Source organism: Podarcis filfolensis, assembly GCF_964270895.1.
Source record: "Podarcis filfolensis genome assembly, chromosome: 6".
NCBI classification, from domain to species: Eukaryota; Metazoa; Chordata; class Lepidosauria; order Squamata; family Lacertidae; genus Podarcis; species Podarcis filfolensis.
The window spans coordinates 42824324-42846000 of NC_139609.1; the positions used below are offsets into that span (position 1 = coordinate 42824324).

The 21677-nt window shown below is 42.4% G+C and overlaps 3 protein-coding genes across 27 annotated transcripts in view; 2 read left to right on the forward strand and 1 right to left on the reverse strand.

Moving 5' to 3' along the window:
- MROH7 (maestro heat like repeat family member 7) overlaps positions 1-6923 on the forward strand; it is a 31168-nt gene extending 24245 nt beyond the window's left edge. For 17 of the 21 annotated variants that reach the window (XM_083619409.1, XM_083619414.1, XM_083619397.1 and 14 more), the window contains 5 exons: positions 2002-2157; positions 2973-3095; positions 4253-4355; positions 5163-5225; positions 6495-6923. In XM_083619409.1, the coding sequence (XP_083475535.1) occupies positions 2002-2157; positions 2973-3095; positions 4253-4355; positions 5163-5225; positions 6495-6739 (690 nt within the window). In that variant the 3' untranslated portion in view covers positions 6740-6923. Of the gene's footprint in view, positions 1-2001; positions 2158-2972; positions 3096-4245; positions 4356-5162; positions 5226-6494 lie in introns of all 21 variants that reach the window. The other 4 variants (XR_014549403.1, XR_014549404.1, XR_014549405.1 and 1 more) reach the window with 3 other exon arrangements.
- Positions 6924-7684: 761 nt separating this feature from the next.
- Positions 7685-16832, forward strand: TTC4 (tetratricopeptide repeat domain 4). The gene is made up of 10 exons (XM_083619420.1): positions 7685-7848; positions 9397-9514; positions 10170-10325; positions 11056-11133; positions 12018-12142; positions 12245-12331; positions 12435-12649; positions 13286-13367; positions 14243-14325; positions 15265-16832. Exons 1-10 carry the CDS (start codon positions 7738-7740, stop codon positions 15365-15367), a joined length of 1158 nt encoding a protein of 385 aa, XP_083475546.1. The 5' UTR covers positions 7685-7737; the 3' UTR covers positions 15368-16832.
- A 414-nt stretch (positions 16833-17246) lies between these two features.
- LOC310765005 (transmembrane protein 205-like) lies at positions 17247-21669 on the reverse strand. Of its 5 annotated transcripts, none has more exons than XM_083619432.1 (5): positions 21572-21669; positions 20471-20533; positions 19087-19268; positions 18265-18428; positions 17247-17773 (listed from the first exon to the last, which is right to left on the reverse strand). In XM_083619432.1, the coding sequence occupies exons 3-5, from the start codon at positions 19184-19186 to the stop codon at positions 17474-17476; spliced, it is 564 nt and encodes a 187-aa protein (XP_083475558.1). In that variant the 5' UTR covers positions 19187-19268; positions 20471-20533; positions 21572-21669; the 3' UTR covers positions 17247-17473. The 5 variants fall into 5 exon arrangements, with proteins under 5 accessions (XP_083475558.1, XP_083475556.1, XP_083475555.1 ...); XM_083619430.1 differs by having other exon boundaries at positions 21503-21621; XM_083619429.1 differs by lacking the exon at positions 21572-21669 and adding an exon at positions 20959-21094.
- Positions 21670-21677: the final 8 nt, after the last annotated feature.

Genomic DNA, 21677 nt, shown 5'->3' on the forward strand with positions numbered 1-21677 from the left:
AGCCTGAAGGTTCCTGCATTTTTAACCATCAAAACCCCCCTTGACAGCAGGAAGAAAGGGGGGAAAATTTGACTTTTTAAGCCTGCAGAGAGAAATTTAAGAAAATAAGTTTCCACTGTCCCTAACCTGGGGACGGAATGGCAGGAAAGAAGGAAAGAAACGGTCGGTGATACTTATAAATTGAAAATAGAAAAATTGATATACAGAATTGGAAAAGGGAAAAATAATTCCAAAGCCGCTTTCTGCCTGTTTGTTTTATATTGAAAGGAAATAAAGTATCTGGAAATCGAAAGGAATTTTTCCTTGTTGGATACAATTTAAAGATGGATGCCAAAAAGTAACTACACCCCCTAGAGGAAGCCAGCCAGTGTGCCTGTTTTTCAGTTATAAAGAGAACATTGTATCAGGGAAAACTAGAGCGTGGGACCAGCTCCCTGACCTTGACAGAAATGAATAGAGAGGAAGTCTTATCTGCTCTGAACAAAATATATGATGGGCTGCGACAGCTGGAGGAGAAAATGATTTTGATGAATCAAAAGAGGGACAATACAGCTAAAGTCAGTAAAGAGGTGCCAATGGAAGATGCCACAGAAATTGTACAACAATCTATGCAGGAGACAGATTTAATAGGGCAACTGCAAGGTCAGAGAAAGATGGAGATACAGAGGATGGACTTTGGAGGACACTGGCCAAACTTTGGATTTAAGAAAATTTTTATCTTTGGTGGGACTGTGAAACGAGTGGAAGAATTTTTTTGGAACAATTACTTCTTGGATTACAAACTAAACACTGGGGAGTGCAACACCGGGGAATTGGACAATTGGAGAAAAGGAAAGGAAGAATGTTACTGTACGGAATCACCCGGTGATTGGACTCCCAAGGAGAAAGAGAAGGAAAGGCGAAAGAACTCAACAGGGATCAAGGATGTATGTAACTACAAACAGGAACAAGAAAACTCGCAGAAGGGGCTTGGATATGATTTGAGAGCCTCGGATATTAGGACACCGGACTGATATGGATATAATGATATATGGACTGACATTGCCGTGAACCAGGAAAAGGGGCGCTGGACTAATCCAGAATGAGAAATGTCTTGTGTAATTAATCTATATCTATGGAATTAGTTTAATACTAATGAAATATTAAAAGATGTTGGAAAGGATGTAATCGGCTCTAGCAAAATTTAGTCTAAATTTTGAAAGTTTAATGATTTGAGGACAAGATAAAATTAATGAAATTAATGAAATTATTGTAAAAAAGAAGTGGTTTGAGAAATAAGGTGAAATAAGAATTGGCAAAAACGGTTTGATTAAAAATGAAAATATGAGGATATTATATGGGTATATATAATCAAGGGTAAGATAAGAGGTATGAATTTGCTGAACATATCGTTAATTGGAATACAAAGAGGGAGGTGGGAGGGAGTCAGGAAAATAAGTTAAAAAGGGAAAAATGGTGAGAAATTGAAAAGAGAGATTTTTGATTTTCTTGTTTTTTCTTCTTTTTTTGTTTTTCTTCTCTATGTTTTTTCTATGTTTTTTGTGTTGAATTTATTGTTTAAGATTTTGTAAACTTTTTTTCTGTTTTGTTAAAATCTAATAAAATATCATTATAAAAAAAAAAAAGAGACAATGGAGTTCACCTCCGGGGGTGAAGTCAAACCGCTGCATTAGCAGCACCAAAGTGACGTCCCCGGGACGCAAACCTGGGCAATGTGTATGGAGGTTCTGGGCTGCCCAGATGACAAAGACCCCACCTCTCAGCCTCACTGATGTGGTCCAAAGGAAACCAGAGCGATACGTTTGGCACTAGCTTGGCATATGTTTTTGTTGTATTGTGAAATCGCTTTGAGGTGCTTCATAGGAAATGATTCATAAATGAAATAAAATTATCATTTTAAAAAATAATGGAGAAATGGGATTACAAATTTTTAATCAGGCTCAGTATGCACATCACTCTCTGCTGAAACAATCTCACTGGCTTCTTTTGTTTTTGAGACAGGAAAGAGCAAGTGTCCGTGCTTCCGCCATATGTCTTTTTGGGAAAATGGTGAAACGGGCTAAGAAAAATAACAAGCATGCAATGAGGCATCAGGTACTAGAAAACTTGGTTCCATTACTTCTGCATCTCGAAGAGGAGGACCCTGACATCCACAAGGCAAGCTTCTGCCAACATTTCTTTGTTTTCAGGGGAACCATCATGGTTCTCACCAACCAGATAATTTAAAAAGTTCTCTATTCTAGCCTTTTCTAGCTCCCATCTGAGTGCTTGTCTTGCAAAAGGCAAGGTGGTTCTTTTAAAATGAGATTCAGAAGCAATACAAACTACACAAGTGAGTGAGAAGATTAAAGATTTTATTCTAAAACGGCAAGCAATGTGTACATACCAAGGAAGCACTTCAGTTTGCCACTTAGAAGCCCTCAAGAAGCTGTGAAGCGACTCACCCAGGTAGCTTCAGTTTGCATGGCTCTTCAGCCAATCAGTCTGTGCATGAGCTTCAAAGAAACTCTGCCCGAACCGTCCAATTTTATAGATAGTCCCCCCCACCAATGCCTCACTTTCTCAAAAGAATGTCCAGCATCGAAGAAGGTACCCATCATTATCCTTCACAACTGAGGAGGCAGCTGTGGGGGGTGGGCTTCATCTCCTCCCAATGTTCTCAGGACATCTAAGACTGTTCTCACACCTTCAAAAAACTTAACAAGAGTGAGGGAGGGGGAAGGAACAGAGGCAGGAAGGGCTCTGTGTCAGATCACTAACTCCTCAATACATTTTGTCTTCCGGATGCATTTCCCATACAGTGTTTTCATGCTTCCTTGAGTGTAAATATACTAAACCTCAACATGCACATTTCCTGTCCGTTGATGAGCAAATACCAGAAGGTGTGTCCTTCCTAAAGACTATTCAGTAGTTGGGCGTTTTGTTTTCTGAATGGTGTAAAAAAAATGATATATCATCTCCATATCTTGCAGGAATGTAGTTATGCCTTAAATGAATCCTTTCAGTTCCTGGGATGGAAACTACCAAAGCAGGTTGTCAGCAGGAAAGCTTGGCCTGAGCATGAAGAAGTTCTGGATGAAACCTGCCAGTACCTTGTATGTTGTCTACAAGTTCTGACTATTGCTTTACATTAAACAGCATCCGTTCTCCAGGTTGTCAGAGTCTTCCCCAGCCCTATCTGCAGATGACAGGGGTTGTCCCCAGGGTGTTTTGCATGGAAGATATGTGCTCTACCACTGAATATAAACCCTTCCCAGTGCTTCACTAAAAGTTCTTTGCTGGTACAAAGGAGTCTAGAGACAAGGACAGGAAGAGAGGCAGAACACAAGCCTGATTGTGGCAAGGATAATGACCTTGAAGGAATTAAAACAAAAAAAACCAACAGCCACATTTTTTTGCGTTTATTTGTTTTTTATAAATGTCTAGATTAGATTACTGGCGCTGTGGGTTAAACCACAGAGCCTAGGACTTGCCGATCAGAAGGTCGGCGGTTTGAATCCCCGCGACGGGGTGAGCTCCCATTGCTCGATCCCTGCTCCTGCCAACCTAGCAGTTCAAAAGCACGTCAAAGTGCAAGTAGATAAATAGGTACCACTCTGGTGGAAAGGTAAACGGCGTTTCCGTGCGCTGCTCTGGTTCACCAGAAGCAGCTTAGTCATGCTGGCCACATGACCCAGAAGCTGTAAGCCGGCTCCCTCGGCCAATAAAGCGAGATGAGCACCGCAACCCCAGAGTCAGTCACGACTGGACCTAATGGTCAGGGATCCCTTTACCTTTACCTAGATTAGATTAAGGGCAAAGTGGGGTGATAATCTTTTTGAAAGATTATGAGCTGAGTGACATCCCTAATTGTGACATTTTGGAATTCTGGGGTGGAATTCAACACTGCCATTTAGCTCGCATAATGGCTTTTGATCCAAATGTTGCTTCCGTGTAAGAGGTGATTTTCAAAGATGCTCTCCTCCTCTTCTGTTAGTGCAGCCAGTTGCAGGAACAAAAGCCATGCCGTGAGCTGAGCAGCAGCACTGAAATCCCTCCTCCTGCTCATCACTATGAAATGCTATGCACAGCTTTCTTCATTTGATTCTTCACAGCAAGCTGATATTTGTCCATCTACAGACTTTTTAAAAAATCAGATATGATGATGATGATAATGGTTGCATGTTTATTTATGTAGCTCTTTCCTAACTCTCACACCAGCTCTTTATTTTTATTTTTAATGAAGCCAATTATGCATTTCTTGAGTTTCCAGGTGCAGAAGCAAGAGGCAAATCTCCAGAGATTCTTGTACCAGGACCTTTATTACACTCAGAGTGAACTTCTTCCGATAAAAAGGGCTTCCATCGTGTTCCTTGGTAAATGAAAAACACAAGTTCAACTGTTTGCATTAGCTCTTGCCAGGACCTTTTGATCTTCGTTTTACTGTGGAGAGCATTCATTAAAATCATGCAAATTCCCTAAAACAAGTTTAGGGAATTTATTTAAACCCAAGAGCCAAATTCACTTATAAGCAGCTTTCTAGTAGTGGGTGTGCCCAGAACCAAGGGGGCATCAAACAAGGGATAGGACTCTTAACCTTTGTACAGTAGGCTCAGTGGCGTAGCGTGGGTTGTCAGCACCCGGGGCAAGGCAAGTAATTTGCGCCCCCTAACCCGTGGATTTGCGCCCCCTAACCCGTGGATTTGCCCTAACCCCAGATGGTGCGGCCGGCCCCCCCCTGCACCCCCCACGCTACGCCACTGAGTAGGCTACATTCCTGCAACATCAAACCCAGAGATTTCTATACAAAACACACACACACTTTTATCCAGACAAGCAAGAGGCATTGTCACAGTTCAAATGCACAGCCTCATTCAGCTCAGGAGCAAGGTTTGCCACTGCTATGCTGAAAGGATGCTGATAAACCTGCTTTGTGGACATCTGTTTGGATGAAAGCTTCTACTCAGCAATACTAGCTTCAGAACGCACATACAGCCCCCCCTCCCCTGATAACCAGTACAGAGTTGCATCCTTGTCCTTGAGCATATAACAATTTTGAACCCACTTTCTTAAGACATTTCATTGAAACAAAGGGCTTGTTTTCAAGTAGAATTAGTTACACGTGTTGCTACCAGGCATTGACCCAATTAAATGACAACTAAATCCTTGTGTGTTGCCTTTAGGTTTTCTAGTACAACATATGGACAGCAAGGCAGGAACTACAGACTTGGAAATGATCATTCATGGTAGGTTAAATAGAGAAATTGTAAGATTATTGCTGTCTTGTCTTTAGGTACTAAATGAAGAGAGTGAACACAAAGGAGAGAGAATGAGATGCAGACACTGTTACACTTGTATAGAGTGTATATTTTCCTCTTTCTTCCTTCGTTTTTATTAAAATACCAAAATCGTGAAAGATAATATAGACACAAAAAAGACAGAATATAAGCAAAGTTCAAAGACTTATTGGTCGATAATTTATGAATTAACTCACATCAATTATTCTTGCTATTAAAATACTGAAAGCACCTTAAAACATTATGAGGCCACCCTGAGGCAGCAATGTATTTTTTCTTTAATATTCAACAAGTGGTGCTTAAAGTAGAGCACATCCTTTCATATGGGATACATAAAATCACACAATATAATCAGAAAAATCAGCTTTGCTTTTTTCTCCCAGTTGCATTCAAAATTGTACAAACTGCAAGATACTTACGGAGGGGAAGAAATCAAAGTGTGTTTAGGGTAATATATACACACCTTTAAGTATTTTTCAAATCTCTATTAGACATATGTAAGTTTACCGTCTTGTTTTTTACAGGGTATCAGTTTTAGAAAAAGAGGCTGTAAAAGGGTGATTCTATGATATGGTTTTACATAATGATTATATGGACACTTTTATGCTGCAATTCAGGAAATTAAGTCTGCCGAAAACTGCAGTATTATGGGACTGTCATATTTTCCTTCCTAAAATGTAACCTCTGGTCCCCACAGTTGCAGAGAAATAATGGCTAATGTTTCGGTAGCTAATAGTTGTAGGTAAGGCTCTTTTCCTTCAGGACTTGTGCCTTTTCTCTCTACATCCAATCTCTCTATTACATTGGTCCCTAATAATTACCTCCATCATAATAATGTGCAACTCAGGACTCAGGCATATTACTAAAGAAACAGTGATTTGAATGCGCTACAAATACACAACACCAGATGGTGCCAGAGAGCAGGAAATTTTAAAATGTGATTTTCCATAGAGGTTTTTTTTTTCTTTTGTTATAACGATCTAATTTCTGACTTACTTATAGCGGGGGGTTTTCTCTGTTTTGATCCACCCTAAAATGAAAGACATGAATAAGCAAATTCACTAAATATGTCCAAGTTATAAAATTTGTGGAGTTATTTTTAAAGATATCCACAACAACCACAATGGACATTAAATAGCTGAAGGTTTAATGTGAAAGGTTTAGCATTTATTTGGATCAGAGTCCCCTTATGTGTTAATGTGTCCCTTTCATTTTCAGCTCTTGAAGGTTTGATGCACGACCCAGATGCTTCTGTGTGCATAGCTGCAGCACATGCCCATGAGCGCGTTTCTTCTGTTCTCTCCAGTCAGAAGGAGAGGCTTGAAAGCAACTGCAAGACGGAGGCCGGCGACACTGCTGCTGAAAATGCTCTAAGGAGTTCCAGAGCCCTGAATAGTATCCGCCACACCCCTTCCAGACTTCTTGCTGTTATAAACCTCTGGAGATCGGCCAATGGAAATTAATAGTGGACTGGAAGAGGAGAAAGGATCTTGGTGTATAGCTCTTCCTAACAGCAGCAACAACAAAAAGGCTGTGAATATCACTCTTCCTATACTGAACCTCAGCAAGAACATTATAAAGGACCATAAAAGGAATTGATAATTTACCAGCTACCTGGATAATAAAGAACATCAATTCCCTACAGAATCCAGCCTCCTGGACTTTTGTTTGCTATAGTTACATCATAACAGGCTTTTCTATGAAGATCAAGGCATGCATGCCCTAGTCACTTATTAGTTTGTATACAACACTCCTGCAAGCCCCTTTTAAATACCAATGTTGTTGTTTAGTCCTCTTAGGTAAAGGGACCCCTGACCATTAGGTCCAGTGGCGGAAGACTCTGGGATTGTGGCGCTCCTCTCGCTTTATTGGCCGAGGGAGCCAGCGTACAGCTTCTGGGTCATGTCGCCAGCAGGACTAAGCCACTTCTGGCGAACCAGAGCAGTGCACGGAAACGCCGTTTACCTTCCAGCCAGAGCGGTACCTATTTATCTACTTGCACTGTGTGCTTTCGAACTGCTAGGTTGGCAGGAGCAGGCACCCAGCAACGGGAGCTCACCCCGTCGCAGGGATTTGAACCGCCGACCTTCTGATCGGCAGGTCCTAGGCTCTGTGGTTTAACCCACGGCGCCACCCGCATCCCGCAGCGCCACCCGCTTATATGTAAATCCGGCACTGGATGTGCATTAGTATGGACAGGCGCCCCTGGTTTTTCCTCAGCTCGCCTTTTCCCGCCTACAACCCCAGACAACTGACGCCCCCACAAGCGAAATAATTTAAAACAAGGGGGGCGGTGATAGAGGGAGCTTGCAAAAGCCCCGCTTCAGCACCGCGTTCCCCTTGCTGGCCCAGGGAAGCAGCGTCGGGCTCCTCCCGCTTCGGGCTCAGCAGGGGCGGAAAGCCGCCGCCTCCGGAAGGGCGGAGCGAGCGAGCCTGGCTGCGACTGGAAGGGGAGCGCAAAATGATGGCGGAGAAGGAGGAAGAGCACGAGGCGGGCTGGGATGCCTTCCTGGACAGGTTCCGCGGCCCCGAGCGCTACGCGGGCGCCCTCAGCCCCGACAACTGGGAGCAGGTGCGTCTCTCCGGGCGGCGGGACGAGGGAGGACCCGATGGCCGCGCTCGACTGCACAGGCTCCTGGGGAGATGCCAGGTTGGGGAAGAGTCTCCAGCCTCTTAGTTTTATCCACTTTTCACCGGCCTCTTGTGAAAAGAGGCCTCACTTTTCACCTTTCCGTCCTCTCCAACAGCCCTGACAGGTAGGCAGAGGGTGAGCTTTTGGGGGGAATTGGTCTGTAGTTTTGAATGTCGGGATAGGACATAGTTCGAAATCTCCCACTCGCCCGAGAAGTTTGCTGGGGTGGCTTTGAGCTGGTCCCTGCCTCTCTCAGCCTAAACGACCTCGCAGGGTTGTTGTTGTTATTGGGATGACATGTGGAAGGGGGTTGGATCGTGCGCGCTGTCTTGAGCTCCTTGGATGAAAGGTAAGATATAAAGTAAACAAACACTGGCTAGCCTTCTGCAAGCCACTAATTTCCAGTCTTCCTCCTAACCACTGCAGGGCGAGGGTTGATGGTACAGATCTTAACAGGGTTATTTGTTGTGAGCATTGCTGGTTAGCTCTACTAAATTATGATTGAGCCAGAGGTCAGTTCTGGAGCCTGCTTTCAACTTCAGGGCATATGAGCCAGCAGTAAAGATGAGAGTGCCTCTAGAGCTTGTGCAGAATGCCTTGCCTCCAGTGTTAATAACCAGTCATCTCCCACACCTGGATATAGAGAGCAGTTTTAGAGAACATGTACAGTGGATGTTGGCTTTCTAACCAAGGGGTGGGATGTGTGTTGTGACATTAGAGTAGGTGGCATTTTAAACTTTCGTATTGGGTTGCAAGTTCACAATACATGTCAGTGTATCAAAAAAATATTTTTTTTTTAATTGTAACCTGAATTTGGGAACTTGTGACTCTGCAGACTTTGCTGGACTGTGCTCTCCTCTTTGCTGTCCCTTGACCATGCTGACTGGGGCTGATGGGCATTGGAATCCAACAACATCTGGAGGGAGGGCCAGATGTTGAATTCTGGAGGGAGGGCTAGTTGTTGAATAAGATGATGAATTCTCTAGTCACATTTTTCTATACTGTTTATTAAACTAGTTTATTATTAACTAGTTTATTGATGATACAGCTTAATAAACTGTAGTTTAATAAACAATGGTTTAGCATTATGTGCTAACCTCGCCAATGTGTCTTTCTTGGTAAACAATAATAGACTTGAAAGAATAGAGAAATTTAATATAATTCAGTGACGGATATTACAGGATCTATATCTTACATTCCTGTTGGTTTTGGTTTGGTTTTGTGTTTTTGTAACAGGAAAATGGTGGGTTTGAAGGTTTAGCAAGGGCTGATGCTAAGTATGAAATTACTTACCTAGAAAGCCAAGAACTATGAATTAAGTGAATTCTTTAGAAATACCCAGGGACAAAATTCAATGTATGGGAGGGAAAAAATGCAAGTTCTTCTGTTAAGTATCTCGAATAAAGGCTCTATTTCCAAAGACATGTGGCTATTTTGAACCCTTTTCTTCTATCCTTGGTAACTTGGGCTGCCTGCATTTGTTGACAGGAATTTGACCAGATCCCAATGTTCATGAGGAAAGCTCCTGCTGAAATAGATCCTAAGCAGAATCCTGACCTTGCTTGTCTTCAGTCTATTATTTTTGATGAGGACCATACAACTGAAGGTAGTCTCCACTTACATACTGTAAATGTATCAGCTGATGAAATTTACATTGTTCTCGCAACACTTTCTCTAGGAATCAAAGGGCATAATTGTTTCGTCTCAATCAGTTCAATGTCTTGAAAAGAGACATCCCAGCTTTGTCTTACCAAGGCGGGTGCTCTGTTGTGTCCCATTTGAAGGAGAAAGGGTGACAGTCAAATACAGCCTCTGTCATAACCTTTGTCCAAATGCTGCAATAGGTGTCCACAGATAAATGAGCTGACGGCCCTACTGTATTCCCATTTTGAAAATAAAGATTTTAAGCCAGAGCTTTAAGGTTAACAACCAAGTGTTTATCTTGAAAGGGCACCGTCCCATTTCAAAAAATACATATTGGGGCTCATAGGACTTGTAGAAATTTAACTTGGCCGGCACGCGCAGCTCCATAAAAAAATGAGAGGTTATCATAGCATTAAAAACTTTAATAGCTGCAGAAATATCCTTGACCCCCTTTGGTGTAAAAGAAAAAAACCATAGTATAGCAGGCTGATTAGCCTGAGTTTTCTGGGAAGCATAAGATCTGTGCTTTATGTGTTATAGATAACTTGACTTTTAAAGGAGTGCTTATTATTGCTTTTCTAACATTGCAATGTTTATCTTTATTGGTGTTTTTCAAGCCCAGGCCTATAAGAATGAGGGCAATGATTATTTCAAGGAAAAGAATTATAAGAAGGCTGTGATATCCTATTCAGAAGGACTGAAAAAGAAGTGCAATGACCCAGAATTGAATACTGTTCTTCATACAAACAGAGCTGCAGCCCAGTTTTATTTGGGTAATGTATTGCATTCAAAATTGTGCCTAGTTCAAATTCTATATAGCAGAAGAATATCAAAGGTAGGACTTTATCCTGTATGTTCCAGCAGTCATAAAGTTGTTTTTGAATTTTTTTTAAACAAACAAACAAGTAGTATTGTGGATGCTAAATTTTAGACCCTTATCCTTGTTAGATGTGAATTTAGCAGTGTATGTGGAGCTCCCAAAGAAAATAGGCACCACTGAGTTCATTAGGACTTACTCTCAAATATGCATAATATTGCATCTGGTTTGGCTGTCACTGTCCACATTGCAGTGCTTTAAATTTTGTTAGACATAATTTGATCCAATGTATTCCAGGTCCCAAGACTCAGTATGTGCAGGCAGAGATGTCTCTTGAGCAGCTAGTCTGGATAAATAAAAGAATTGAGTGCTGTTGGTTTTTAGTAGGGATGAATAGCCTCAAATACAGAGTCTGAAAAGAAAGCCAAGAAGTAATAGGTTGTGTTGAAGTTTTTGCAACAAAATCAAATTATTATTTATCAAATACATTTATAAAAAAGAGGAGCAGCTTTTGGAATCTGTTATAATGCCTCCTCTTTTCATTATCCGTATAAATTAATGTCATATTTGAAGACCTTGTGTGTCTTGCCTCAGTGTAGCCCAGTGTTTCTTAGGGAGCAATTTGCCAGCCTCCCTTAAAAATCCAATGTAATGACCCAGGTTTTACAGAGGTATGTTTTGTTTAGGTAACTATCGCTCTGCTCTCAATGATGCTATCGCAGCAAGAAAACTGAAACCCACTCACCTCAAGGCAATTACAAGAGGTAAAAGAATGTTCAACAGTTGCATTTTAATAAAGGCCTCCGTGTAATTAAGAAAGTGGGGGCACTGTATAACAGCAATAAAAGTAAACTTCTTGAAAAGTAAACTTTCAAAGTGCCATGAAATATTAATATAATGCAACTTAAAAGGGTTGTGTCTACTTGAGATAGAGAGAAGGAAGAAGCATGGGAACCTTGGAACGAAGTTATTTGCAGTATGTTAGGGGCAGCATGTGGTCTGAAGGCACATGAGACCACCATTCCAATGAAGCAAAGCAGGTCTTGGTCTAGTTAGCATCTGGGAACCATGGGAGGATGCTGAATGCTGTTTGTGCTCGCTAGTAAAGAGAGAGATGGGAGATGCTCACAAATCCACCTGCCGCATCCTTCCCAGCAGCCCAGGAAGAAGAAAGAAACAAGAGTTGAGGCTTATTGCCACCCTTGTCTTTTCTTCTTCTTCTTTTTTTGTGGTGTTGCTACCTTGGAAAAGGAGTGGGAGATCTTTGCAATTGCTGCCCTTATTGTAGTTTAGCTGTAAATTTGTTATTATTTACTGGACATGTTTTTATTATTTGTTATGTGGCTCCCTGCTCTGAGATTGAAAATAGTCGGTGAAGAGTGGGTTATAAATACTTCTAAAAGTACTGTAATAATAAATGTAGGTTCATGCTAGGTTATATGATGGAAGAAAAGTAGGGCATAAATGTAAGAAAATAAATAAAAGTCAGCCTAGAATTCAGGCCTCTATGGCTCTTCAGTGCCTTCAGTCTAGAAACAAATTGACCAGCGTAAGTGTACCTCCCTGTTTGCCACACTAATGTTTTAAAAATTAGTTGAGTGTATCTGTGTTTGCTGCGGACATATGTGAAACGAACTTGCTTTTCTAGGAGCACTGTGCCATTTGGAACTTAAACACTTCTCTGAAGCCATAACATGGTGCGAGGAGGGATTGAGAATAGATCCAAAAGAAAAGAAACTTCTGGAAACAAGAGCTAAAGCTGATAGACTAAAGGTTAGAAGGGGGCAAACGGAAACCTGTTTATACAGTAGACTAAGACTGGTGGAACAGCAATCTCCTCCCCACAGTTATGATGTAGCTTTGTCTGTCTTTCAGCGCACTGAAGAGAGGGATTTCAGAAAAGCTAAATTGCAGGAGAAGAGGGAACAGTCTCGGAAGGAGGCCTTACTCAAAGCTATCAAGGTAACTTTTTCTTTTGGTGGGAAGAATTGCCCCTGGAAATTTTAAATGTGTAAAGATGTGGATACTTGCCTCATTATTTTTTTCCTTTTCTCTTCCGATATAGGATCGGAACATCAAATTGTCTCTAGCATCCTCTAAGGAAGACACAACGATATCAGCAGACCTGGCTGAGATGTCTTTAGATGGACTTGGCTCAGAAAATGATATCGGTGCCAAAGTCTGTTTAGATGAGAATGGCAGCCTAACCTGGCCTGTGCTGTTCCTGTATCCCGAGCATGGGCAAACTGACTTCATCTCCTCTTTTCATGAAGAATCAAGGTGGTTGTTTTTTAAAGCTGAATTTATATAAATCCAAATGAACATAATATGGAAGGGAGGAGGCAGTGGGTTCAATTCACACATTTTATTTGCTGTGTTTTCCAGTACTTTGGTAAGGCCATTGAGATGTTCTGAATGTGAAGAGTAGGAGTGGGAGCATGTCTGCCGGCCTCATCTGCTAATCTCAGTAATGTCTGAACAAGTCTTCCCTGGCCTGATGCCTTCCATCAAATGTTTTGGGCTACAACTCATTTCGGCCCCAGCCAGCATGGGCAATGGACAGGGATGATGGAAGTTGTGGTCCAAAACTTTTGGAGTCTTAGAGCATGTTTGTATGAAGTGGTGGTTGTGAGCTATTTTAGAGACTCTGAGCAGTGCTGTGAGAAAGTAGTTATTTTTGGATTAACCTTAAATAAGAGAATAGATTTATGATCTTCCTGAGCATGCCTATTTTGAAAAAAGCATTGAAGAATTTAATTTTAAAAAATACTGCGTTGGTTAGCAGCCTTTAATGAAGCTACATTGCTTTGAATTCCAAAGGCGTCAGTGTACAGTATCTACTTGAATTCAACTCTAGTAGTTGCTGAAGCTGAACGTAATGGCTTTGAGAGTAACATGATGCATCTTGTGTTTCAGATTTATTGACCACTTAATGGTCATGTTTGAAGAACTACCTCCCTGGGATGTAGAAAAGAAATATATTCCTAGTGAACTGGAGGTAAGATACAACGCCTTTTGGCATTTATCTGTCCTTTCTTAAAATGGATATTCTAATATATATAACCCTGAGCAGTGTAGCCCCATGTGGGATGCCTGGAGTCTAGACCTTTTGTACCCTAAGGAGGGGCGGGAGGGGAGCAATGGGCTCTAGCAGATGTGGAGAGAGAGGGGACAGAAAGACTGAGGTTAGAGGGAGTAAAAAGGAGCCTTCCAGCAAAGATTGAGGGAGCAACCACACTTTTTGCCTTCACACAACAGTATACTAAGCAACAGCTTCATCATGGAGTTTGACAGAGCCTAAGTCAGCCTCTACCTGCATCCCAGGCGAAGAATGGGAAACTTATGGCTCTTCAAATGCTGTTGGGTCTAAAATTACCATCTTCATTGATCATTGGCTATGCTGGGGTTAATGGGATTTGCAGTCCAAAAACATCTGGAGGGCCAAACTCCCCAACCCTGATATAGCCACAGATAGGTCAGACAGGCAGAGAATAATCTCAAATCAGAGGGTTGTGTTATCCATAAACAACTGCAAAATTGTTTTAAAACTTCCATTAAGTACTTAGATTTGTAGGCTTGAATAAAAATTCATTTATTTAGCTCTTCCAATGGCAAGCAATAAATAGAAATAAAATTAAATCCGGTAAAAAACAACCCCTAAACTACCACAGTTCTGGACTCCCAGAATTTGCCCTAATAAACTGCAGTCTCAAACGGAAGCAATAAAAAGGGTTTTCCATCACATGAGTAGTTGGTTGTTAGTATACGGATGCCCTGCTGACCTGCATAAATATCGTACTAAGCCTTACAGGTAATGTTGCTTGTCCTTGTTCACATATTTAGTCGATTTGTCTCTCATATTAAATTGCACAGCTGTATTTTGAGGATGAAGAAAAAGGAGAGATATACCAGATAGACACAGAAACCACATTGCTACAAGCGCTGCAGCACCAAAGGTGAGATTCTGAGCTGGGGACTGCATGTTACTCATCTTTATTGTCAAAATGACACGTGTGTAATGTTGAATCAACAGGATCCATCTACTTGCTTCAAAAAATCAAGAAGGGTTTTTTTTGTCTAACAGTAATCTGACAGAGATATAATTGTTCGTCAGCAGATTCTGCTGTTAAGGATACAGTAGCCTTAGATATCAACAGCCAACAAAACTGCCCATATGTTGTCACTTCAGATTAGAGGTGTCAGCTTCAGCTGAAGCTTATTCATCCATTTCACTACAAGGCTGCCTCAGTTTTCTCTTGGTGGCACCAACTAGACGTGACAGTTACTTACAGAAATAACAATGCATAGCCATTGCATTGAAAGGTGGCTGTATTTTTAGACTGCCTTGCAGCAAAAGGTTAGGTGATCAGCTTCTAAAGAAAGGGTAATTTGCTGCAGTTGTGCCTGCCTGAACTTTTAGAATGTCATGGATCTTCGCAGTGGGGACATCTCTTCTTACCAACCTAGCCTATTAGATTATTCCAACAGTCAAAGCAGGGGATGGACTTGAGCATTGTGCTGTAGTGAGCATTCCCTCTGTGCAAACATTTCAGCTTGCCAGACAGAATGAAGCCTACCTTTCTCTCCACTGAGCGCTATTCTGCAGGTTCTCCTGACCCCTGCCCAGAGCCAATTTCTGGGCATAAGAGCTTCTGCTGACTGGGCTTGTTAGGTGAATCCCACCCATATTATGTTTCTGTCCTATCTTCTTCCAAATTTGTAGAGCAGGTGAGAATCTAACCTACCAAGTTATTCCAGTATCTTTCAGTGTGGAATGGGGTGGGGAAATGAGACGGTAGTATAAGCAAACATGCATGCACAAACACAAGCATATAAGGTTATCTTAGAACGTTGCGAGCCAAGACTGGAGGTTGACTTTCTAATTGTTTTTGCAGGTACTTCATAAAAGCTGGGACTCCTACCTTTTTGGTTTTGGTGAAACTTGCACCTTTTTCTAAAAACTACTTCTTTGGGAAGAAGGTCCACTGGCTAAAGTGAATGAACATTTTGAGGGGAGTGGGGGTGGAATACAACACATAATGGAACAAGGCCTCTTTAGATTTATAAACTGAAAGATGGAACATTTCGTACACATGTATCTTCTTCTGCAACCATCGAGATGGCAGATTTCCTAATCCTAGCCACAGAAACTGCATCTGCACTTCTATTTAATTGGGGTGAATAAGCATCGTTCACATTTCCTTAAAATTAAAGGAATAGAACAAGACGGGGCATACATCAAGTAGAAAACCTCACTCTCCACTGTCAAAGGCAGTATGTCTCTGAATACCAGTTGCGGAGTATCACAGGTGGGGAGAATGCTGTGGCACTTGGGTCCTGCATGCAGGCACCTCGCACGTATCTGCTTGGGCACTGTGAGTACAACTTGCTGGATTATATGGGCCTCTTTTTCACCTGATCCAGCAGGGCTCCTGTTACGTTATTCACCTAGATATTTAATACACTGAGTTTTGCTTGAGAGAAATAGATCCCACCCCCCACCCCACCCGAATATCTGATTATTTCTTGAAGTATCCAATTTGCCATAAACCGTGTTAATCTCAATGGGGCTTCTACTTGCAGCTTGGGGCAACACAGTATAACTTTACAGATTTAAGTGCCATAAAATAAGTGTATCTAGGGGTCAGGGAGCATGCTTGCATCCAATGCTATGCAAGCACAGCTAACAATTCTGTTTTTGGAATGTTTAGAATATGGAGGGGGACCCCTAAATGCCTGCCACCTGTTGTTTCTTTTCCAATAGATTCATTCAGAGCGTTCGCCTGCTCAATAGGCACAGAGATTAAACCACAGCTGCAATTTATTCACTACTGTCTTGTGCACTTCAGCAAAGGAATGTGGAATCCCATTGTTGAGAGCTTTACAATTTTGCTGGCTTTTTGCTGTGACAAGATCGCATTAACCTATCCAAAATAGGTTTTAAAAGGAGCTGGGCACATTTTATAGGTTCTAAATTACGGTTTTAATTTCCGGAGGTACATTTCTTATGCCTACCCAATTGCTAAAGTTGTGGCCACAGTAGCATCCTTCTCCATGCTGCTAATGTACAACAAGTAAAAAAACAACATAAAATGACTTGTTTCTAGAGTACAGTATCTCAAGGATGCGCCTTCACACTGAGTCTATCTATGGCATCCCTCTGTATACAGCTTAATTGTTTTTGAAGTGCTCTCATGCATATGCTTTCTGAACTTGGAACTCACATCACTTTTCATGGAGGTGGGAAGATCCAGTAAATGCATAAGACATAAGGCAAGGAATGTGCTGTACAGCAACTTACTCCTGAGTTCAACCTATATAGAAGGGCAAGTTCTATCTGAACAACTCTGGCTAGTGCTTGTCTCCAGGGAAAAGGAGGTACCAAACGGCTGCTTGACTTTTGAAACTAGACCTCTGTTGTATAGCAAATAAAGAACAGGAGCACTTTCGGCCGGGAAACAAATTCATTACTGCAGTTATGAGACAATTTAAATGCCACCAAAATACTTGATGCAAGTAACAGGTTTCTTTTTGAAAATGAAAAATTCGTAAACAGATGCCTACAGATGAAAAAGGATTTGTCACTTCATGTGCCCTCTGCTCCCCTTAGTCTTCTAAAGGACCAGATGTTAACCTTTTAAGGTGGCTGCAGCCTTGCTAGTTATGGGTATCAGCTTAAGGGCACCTATGACTTCCTAACTGTGCTTGGTCCAGTCCAGGGAAAATCTCTTCTGATATCAAATATATTTGATACCAACTTCTGAAAAGGTAAAATGCTCTTCCCAGCCAAAAGGTTTTTAATTCTACCATGGATTATATTAAAGCCTTACGTTCCAAAGAGCAACAACAGATGCGGTAATAAAACAAAATCTAACTGCATTGATCAACAAGGAGTCCAGTGTTCTATGAAAGGTTGATTAGTGCATGGGCTGCCAACTCAATGATGGCTGGATAATTTATAGCATGCTGTACTCAGAACAGGGTGATCCAAGCACCTGTGAATCCTGCTTGGAGGAGCACTCTACAGCAACCCAGGCCCTGGCTTCTGCCATTTGCAGTCCATCTTTTCACAATCATGCCCATGCAAGTTATTTACCCATTTGCTTATAATGTTGAAAGGTGAGCAGCCATATAGTAGAGGCTCAAGCCATTGCATGCGATGCAGCACAGGTTGCAGAGGGAAGAGAAACCATGATAGATGCTTAGTCTGCTTGTCAGCTCCCTGTAATGAGAATCCAGTTGACGCAGCCGCATAAAGGACTTATGCGGGAACCACCCAGCATCCTCTCGCAAGCCATAGCTTTGCTCAATCAGGTGCATTTCGGCCATAATATCTGAAGTCACTTGCCCAAACCACTGAGCGTTTAGAGCAGCAACTATGACACAAATGAAGAAGACTGTAATCTGGAAAGGAAAGATAGTTATACTATTCATTGTCTGGTAGCATCAGCTAGTATGTGGGGGTTTTCATATCACATGTACCTGCAATCGCTTTGCAGGAATAATATTTAGATTCATGGCTGGTACCTAGGCAGGTTCCTGTGGCCCCAGCAGTGCATATCATCCTTAAAATAAACCTGTGGGTTGGCCCTGCCATTGCATTTTCAAATTAGGATTAATAGGGTATTTTTCGGTGCAAGATGTTCCATTCCTGTGCCAAGTCACCAAACTGTGCCCCTTTGATGCTCTGCCCCTCCACCTACTAATACTACCTCCTACCAGCCATGGTGGTAGTTACAGGAAACACAAGGAGTGCCCTGCTGGTAAGCGTGGGTGGCTTCTCGGTCCAACCACTTCTTCCTAAGGCAGGCATGCCATCACAAGCGAGGCCATATAACAAAGCAGAATGGCGGACTAACGGATGCACGCGATATTTAAAAGAGGGAGCCCACTACCTGCATGGTTTCTTCCTCATTGAGAAGTTCGCTGGGGTGACACATGGCAAATATGGTCAGGTTGATGAAAGCACAAGCTGAGCCAATGTGGAAGTAATAAGGGAAGAGGCAACTCTGAATGAATCCGAATGTATGTTGTGAGAGATTGTTGCCCATCACAAAACCTGCAAGAACAAGTGGGGCGAACACAAAGGAACAAGGTTATTTAAATGCTACAAATGCTAAAAATAATAATGAATAGCTATTTTTAAAAAACCATTGGATGCAAAATTAACAGACGTATACAGTTTTAGATAATCTCTTCTAGCTTCAGAATGGCTTATTTCCGTAGCTGTCAACCTTCCCTTTTTTTGCGGGAAATTCCCTTATTTCAGCGCTGTTTCCTGCTGCTTCCCGCTGCTATCCCGGATTGTTAGATATCCCGTAGACTGTCCCCGGGACAGGTGAGGCTGCTGATCCCTTATTTTCAAATCTGAAAGTTGACAGCTATGCTTATTTCCATTGTTTATTAGGATTTTCCACACTTGGTGGTTTTACCTTCACATCATCATCATTCAGCTGCTTGGTGTCTAGGAATATAGACTCACCAATCCAGAAAGTAAATCTTTTTGCCAACCAGTGTTATCCCTATTTGCCCAGCCTACATCTTACTGCCAAGCTAAAGTAGCCCTTTTCCCCTTTCTGAATTCACTGCATATGCCAGTGCAGAGCACTCCCATTTCTCCAAATGTTGAATCCCTCCCTAAATAAATTAACTGTGATTAATTTGGCCTTTAAGCATCTATGTGCAAAGAGGGGGGCTGTGGAACGGTCCCAACCTACTGGCTATAAAAGTCACCCAGATCTGCATTCCCCAGAAAGTTGAAAGGAAAACCAAGTGGAGCACTTTCACTAAGGTTGAGGGATCAGCATCTGTGGACATGGTACTTCAAGAAGATAGTCGCTTGCAACTCCCTTGGCCAAACTTCAACTTGGGAGACACTCGTTTTACCTGTTCAGACACACTGAGAGGCAAAAGAAAGTTACTTTAGCTTCAAAGTAGTCAGAAATGTCCTGTCCCCTCAAAATTAAAGTGTAATTGTCACATGTCTTCTCTCTCACACCACATTTCTTTGGGGTATATGTTTTGTATTGCTGCTGTGAAGGAGTTGAATTTAAATGGACCAGCTAATAGTGCTTAACAAAATTCTCAGCCAGTGCTCCCAAGAGAAAGCTATTCTGAGACATCTGTGAACAGTGGCACTCATAGCCTCCCCTTTTGACTAGACTGATAAAAAGATGGCCAGGTCAGCACACCATATGCCACCATAAAGCCAGGTGCAGGTTTTAAAGGCTTTGGGCAACATCTGGGACCATTAATGCCAATGAGCATTTAACCAGTGATTACAGAGGGATGTGGGTTGCATTCTTAAGGGCTTGGAACACAGACTTCTTATTTATTCATTTTTTCCAGCATTTATTCCATGGCCTTCAAATTACAGTGGAGGGAAGCTTCTCTGTTACTTCAGGTAAATTCTGACCCCAGTCAATGCTTAGGCTGGGTAAAGTAGGTCTGGATTTAGCTCAAAGCAATTATTCCAGCCTACCAAAAATTAGGGCCACTTCCAGTGTCACAAATTTATGTTGTAGTCCCACAACGGCTGGAGACCCAAGTTTGGGAAACCCTCCTAGAGGAAATGTTCCATGTATGGTGGTAGCCATGTGAGGGGCACATCAATTATTATGGAGAAATTCTTTAAATGTCCAGAGTGCTGTAACAAAGTGGATGCAAAGGGCATAATGTAAATTTTGGTATGGGCCAAAACCATTAGAATGGTGTGGGCTAGTAGAAACTCAAACTCCTACATTATTAGTATCTAGAAACCCACAAGCAGGAATGAAAAAAATTATTCAGTAATTGTCTATAGCAGGTCCCTCAGCCATCCCACCTGGACATCCTCCAACCACCTACAAAAAATACACTTGCCGTTACAGACCCCCAGGTGGAGAATCGACTACAAATGTAGATCCCGACTGATAGCTGCTCATCAAAGCCACTTGCTATAACAGAAGAGTCCATACCTGAATTTATTTGAAATGGTTTTACATGGTTTTATTCCAAGCAGTAAAATGTTTTTCCTGATTTGAACAGAATACTGCATATAATATAGGAAGAGCAAACTAGGAGAGTAACAGGTTTTTTTCCACTCCTTAAACTTCTAAGTACCTCAAGATGGGCAGTTTACTTTCAGAGAAACAAGCTGACACTTGTCTTCCTCATCCCTTCAACCTGCAACACAAAAGGGAAACTTGGAGGCTAGTAAAAGACAAATACTGTATTCCCCAAGGGATTCTCAGATAAATTGCAATTAGGAGTACATGAGCAAGAACTCTGCATAAAGGAATCCCACGATTATAAATTGCACTCTTGATCCTCTTAGTATAGCGGTGCTGTCACGTCCCTTCAGTCTGAAAGAATAGCAGGTGCTGCAGCCGAGTAGGTGGCCAAAGACATTTCAAACGGGTTTTCAGCGACTAGCAATTTGAAATATTAACTTCAAAACAAAACTTTCCTTACCACCGATGAATAATGTTGCACTGGTGCGTTTTTCAGTGTGTCACTCAGACTCCCCGCCGCCCAATGCTAGAATCTCAGAAACACAAACACTAGCAAAGCTGCCGGATCAGATCCCAAAACAAGAATGGCATCTTTACCATCAAAATAAGCAGGGTCGGAAAGGATACGATCAAGAACCAAGCACAACACTCAAAAGCAGCGGATCCACTACCACACATCCCACATCAAACGGTCCCCAAGCGCGGCCAGATAATTGCATAGAAAGCATTTTGCTGTGCAAACAGGCGGAACTACATCCCGGAACTGGGAAGGAAGGTCCCCCTTGCGGCAGGAATGCAGAGACAGACTGGACTGGGCGATAGGGAAATCCTCGTGCTAGTTCTAAAAAGGAGCCAGAAAGGCAAGCGGAGGGGGGCGTGTCGCGATGTGCAAGTTTGCACAGGGGGACTTTTCTCTTTTGCAAGTGCTCTTTTATCTACGACTGGAGGAAACTTCAGCCCCTACCCCAACAATCGTGGGAAAACGGGTACCAATCCGAGAGGGGAGCGGCCCCCTCGTGGCAGGCAGTTGATTAGGCGGGGTCTTTTGGCCAGGCCACACTATTGGGCTGCTCAGCCAAGGGGGGGCGCAGGACTGGTCGGCGCGGGGCTTGCAAAGATCACCCCCTATTCCCCCACCTACCTCCTTAGCCCGCCTGGGTGGAGGCGAACCCCCCTTACCCGACTCCCTTCTGAGTTAGGGGTTGCCCACCTCGTTCTTCCGACGGCTCTCCCCAGTTCTCCTTTTCCCACTCCGAGGCGGGGCCAGCGGTGGGTGGGAGTCTCGGCCTCTGGAGAGACGTCGCCTTTGCCCTAGT

Excerpts from the sequence above, each read along its gene's own strand:
- LOC310765005 (XM_083619432.1), bottom strand. The coding sequence starts at position 19,186 with ATGTCCACAGATGCTGATCCCTCAACCTTAGTGAAAGTGCTCCACTTG. Across the intron at positions 18,429-19,086 it reads CTGGGTGACTTTTATAGCCA|GTTTTGTGATGGGCAACAAT; the intron begins GTAGGTTGGGAC and ends TTGTTCTTGCAG. Across the intron at positions 17,774-18,264 it reads ATGAGGAAGAAACCATGCAG|ATTACAGTCTTCTTCATTTG; the intron begins GTAGTGGGCTCC and ends TTTCCTTTCCAG.
- TTC4 (XM_083619420.1), top strand. The coding sequence starts at position 7,738 with ATGATGGCGGAGAAGGAGGAAGAGCACGAGGCGGGCTGGGATGCCTTC. Across the intron at positions 10,326-11,055 it reads TGCAGCCCAGTTTTATTTGG|GTAACTATCGCTCTGCTCTC; the intron begins GTAATGTATTGC and ends TGTTTTGTTTAG. Across the intron at positions 12,650-13,285 it reads TCTTTTCATGAAGAATCAAG|ATTTATTGACCACTTAATGG; the intron begins GTGGTTGTTTTT and ends CTTGTGTTTCAG.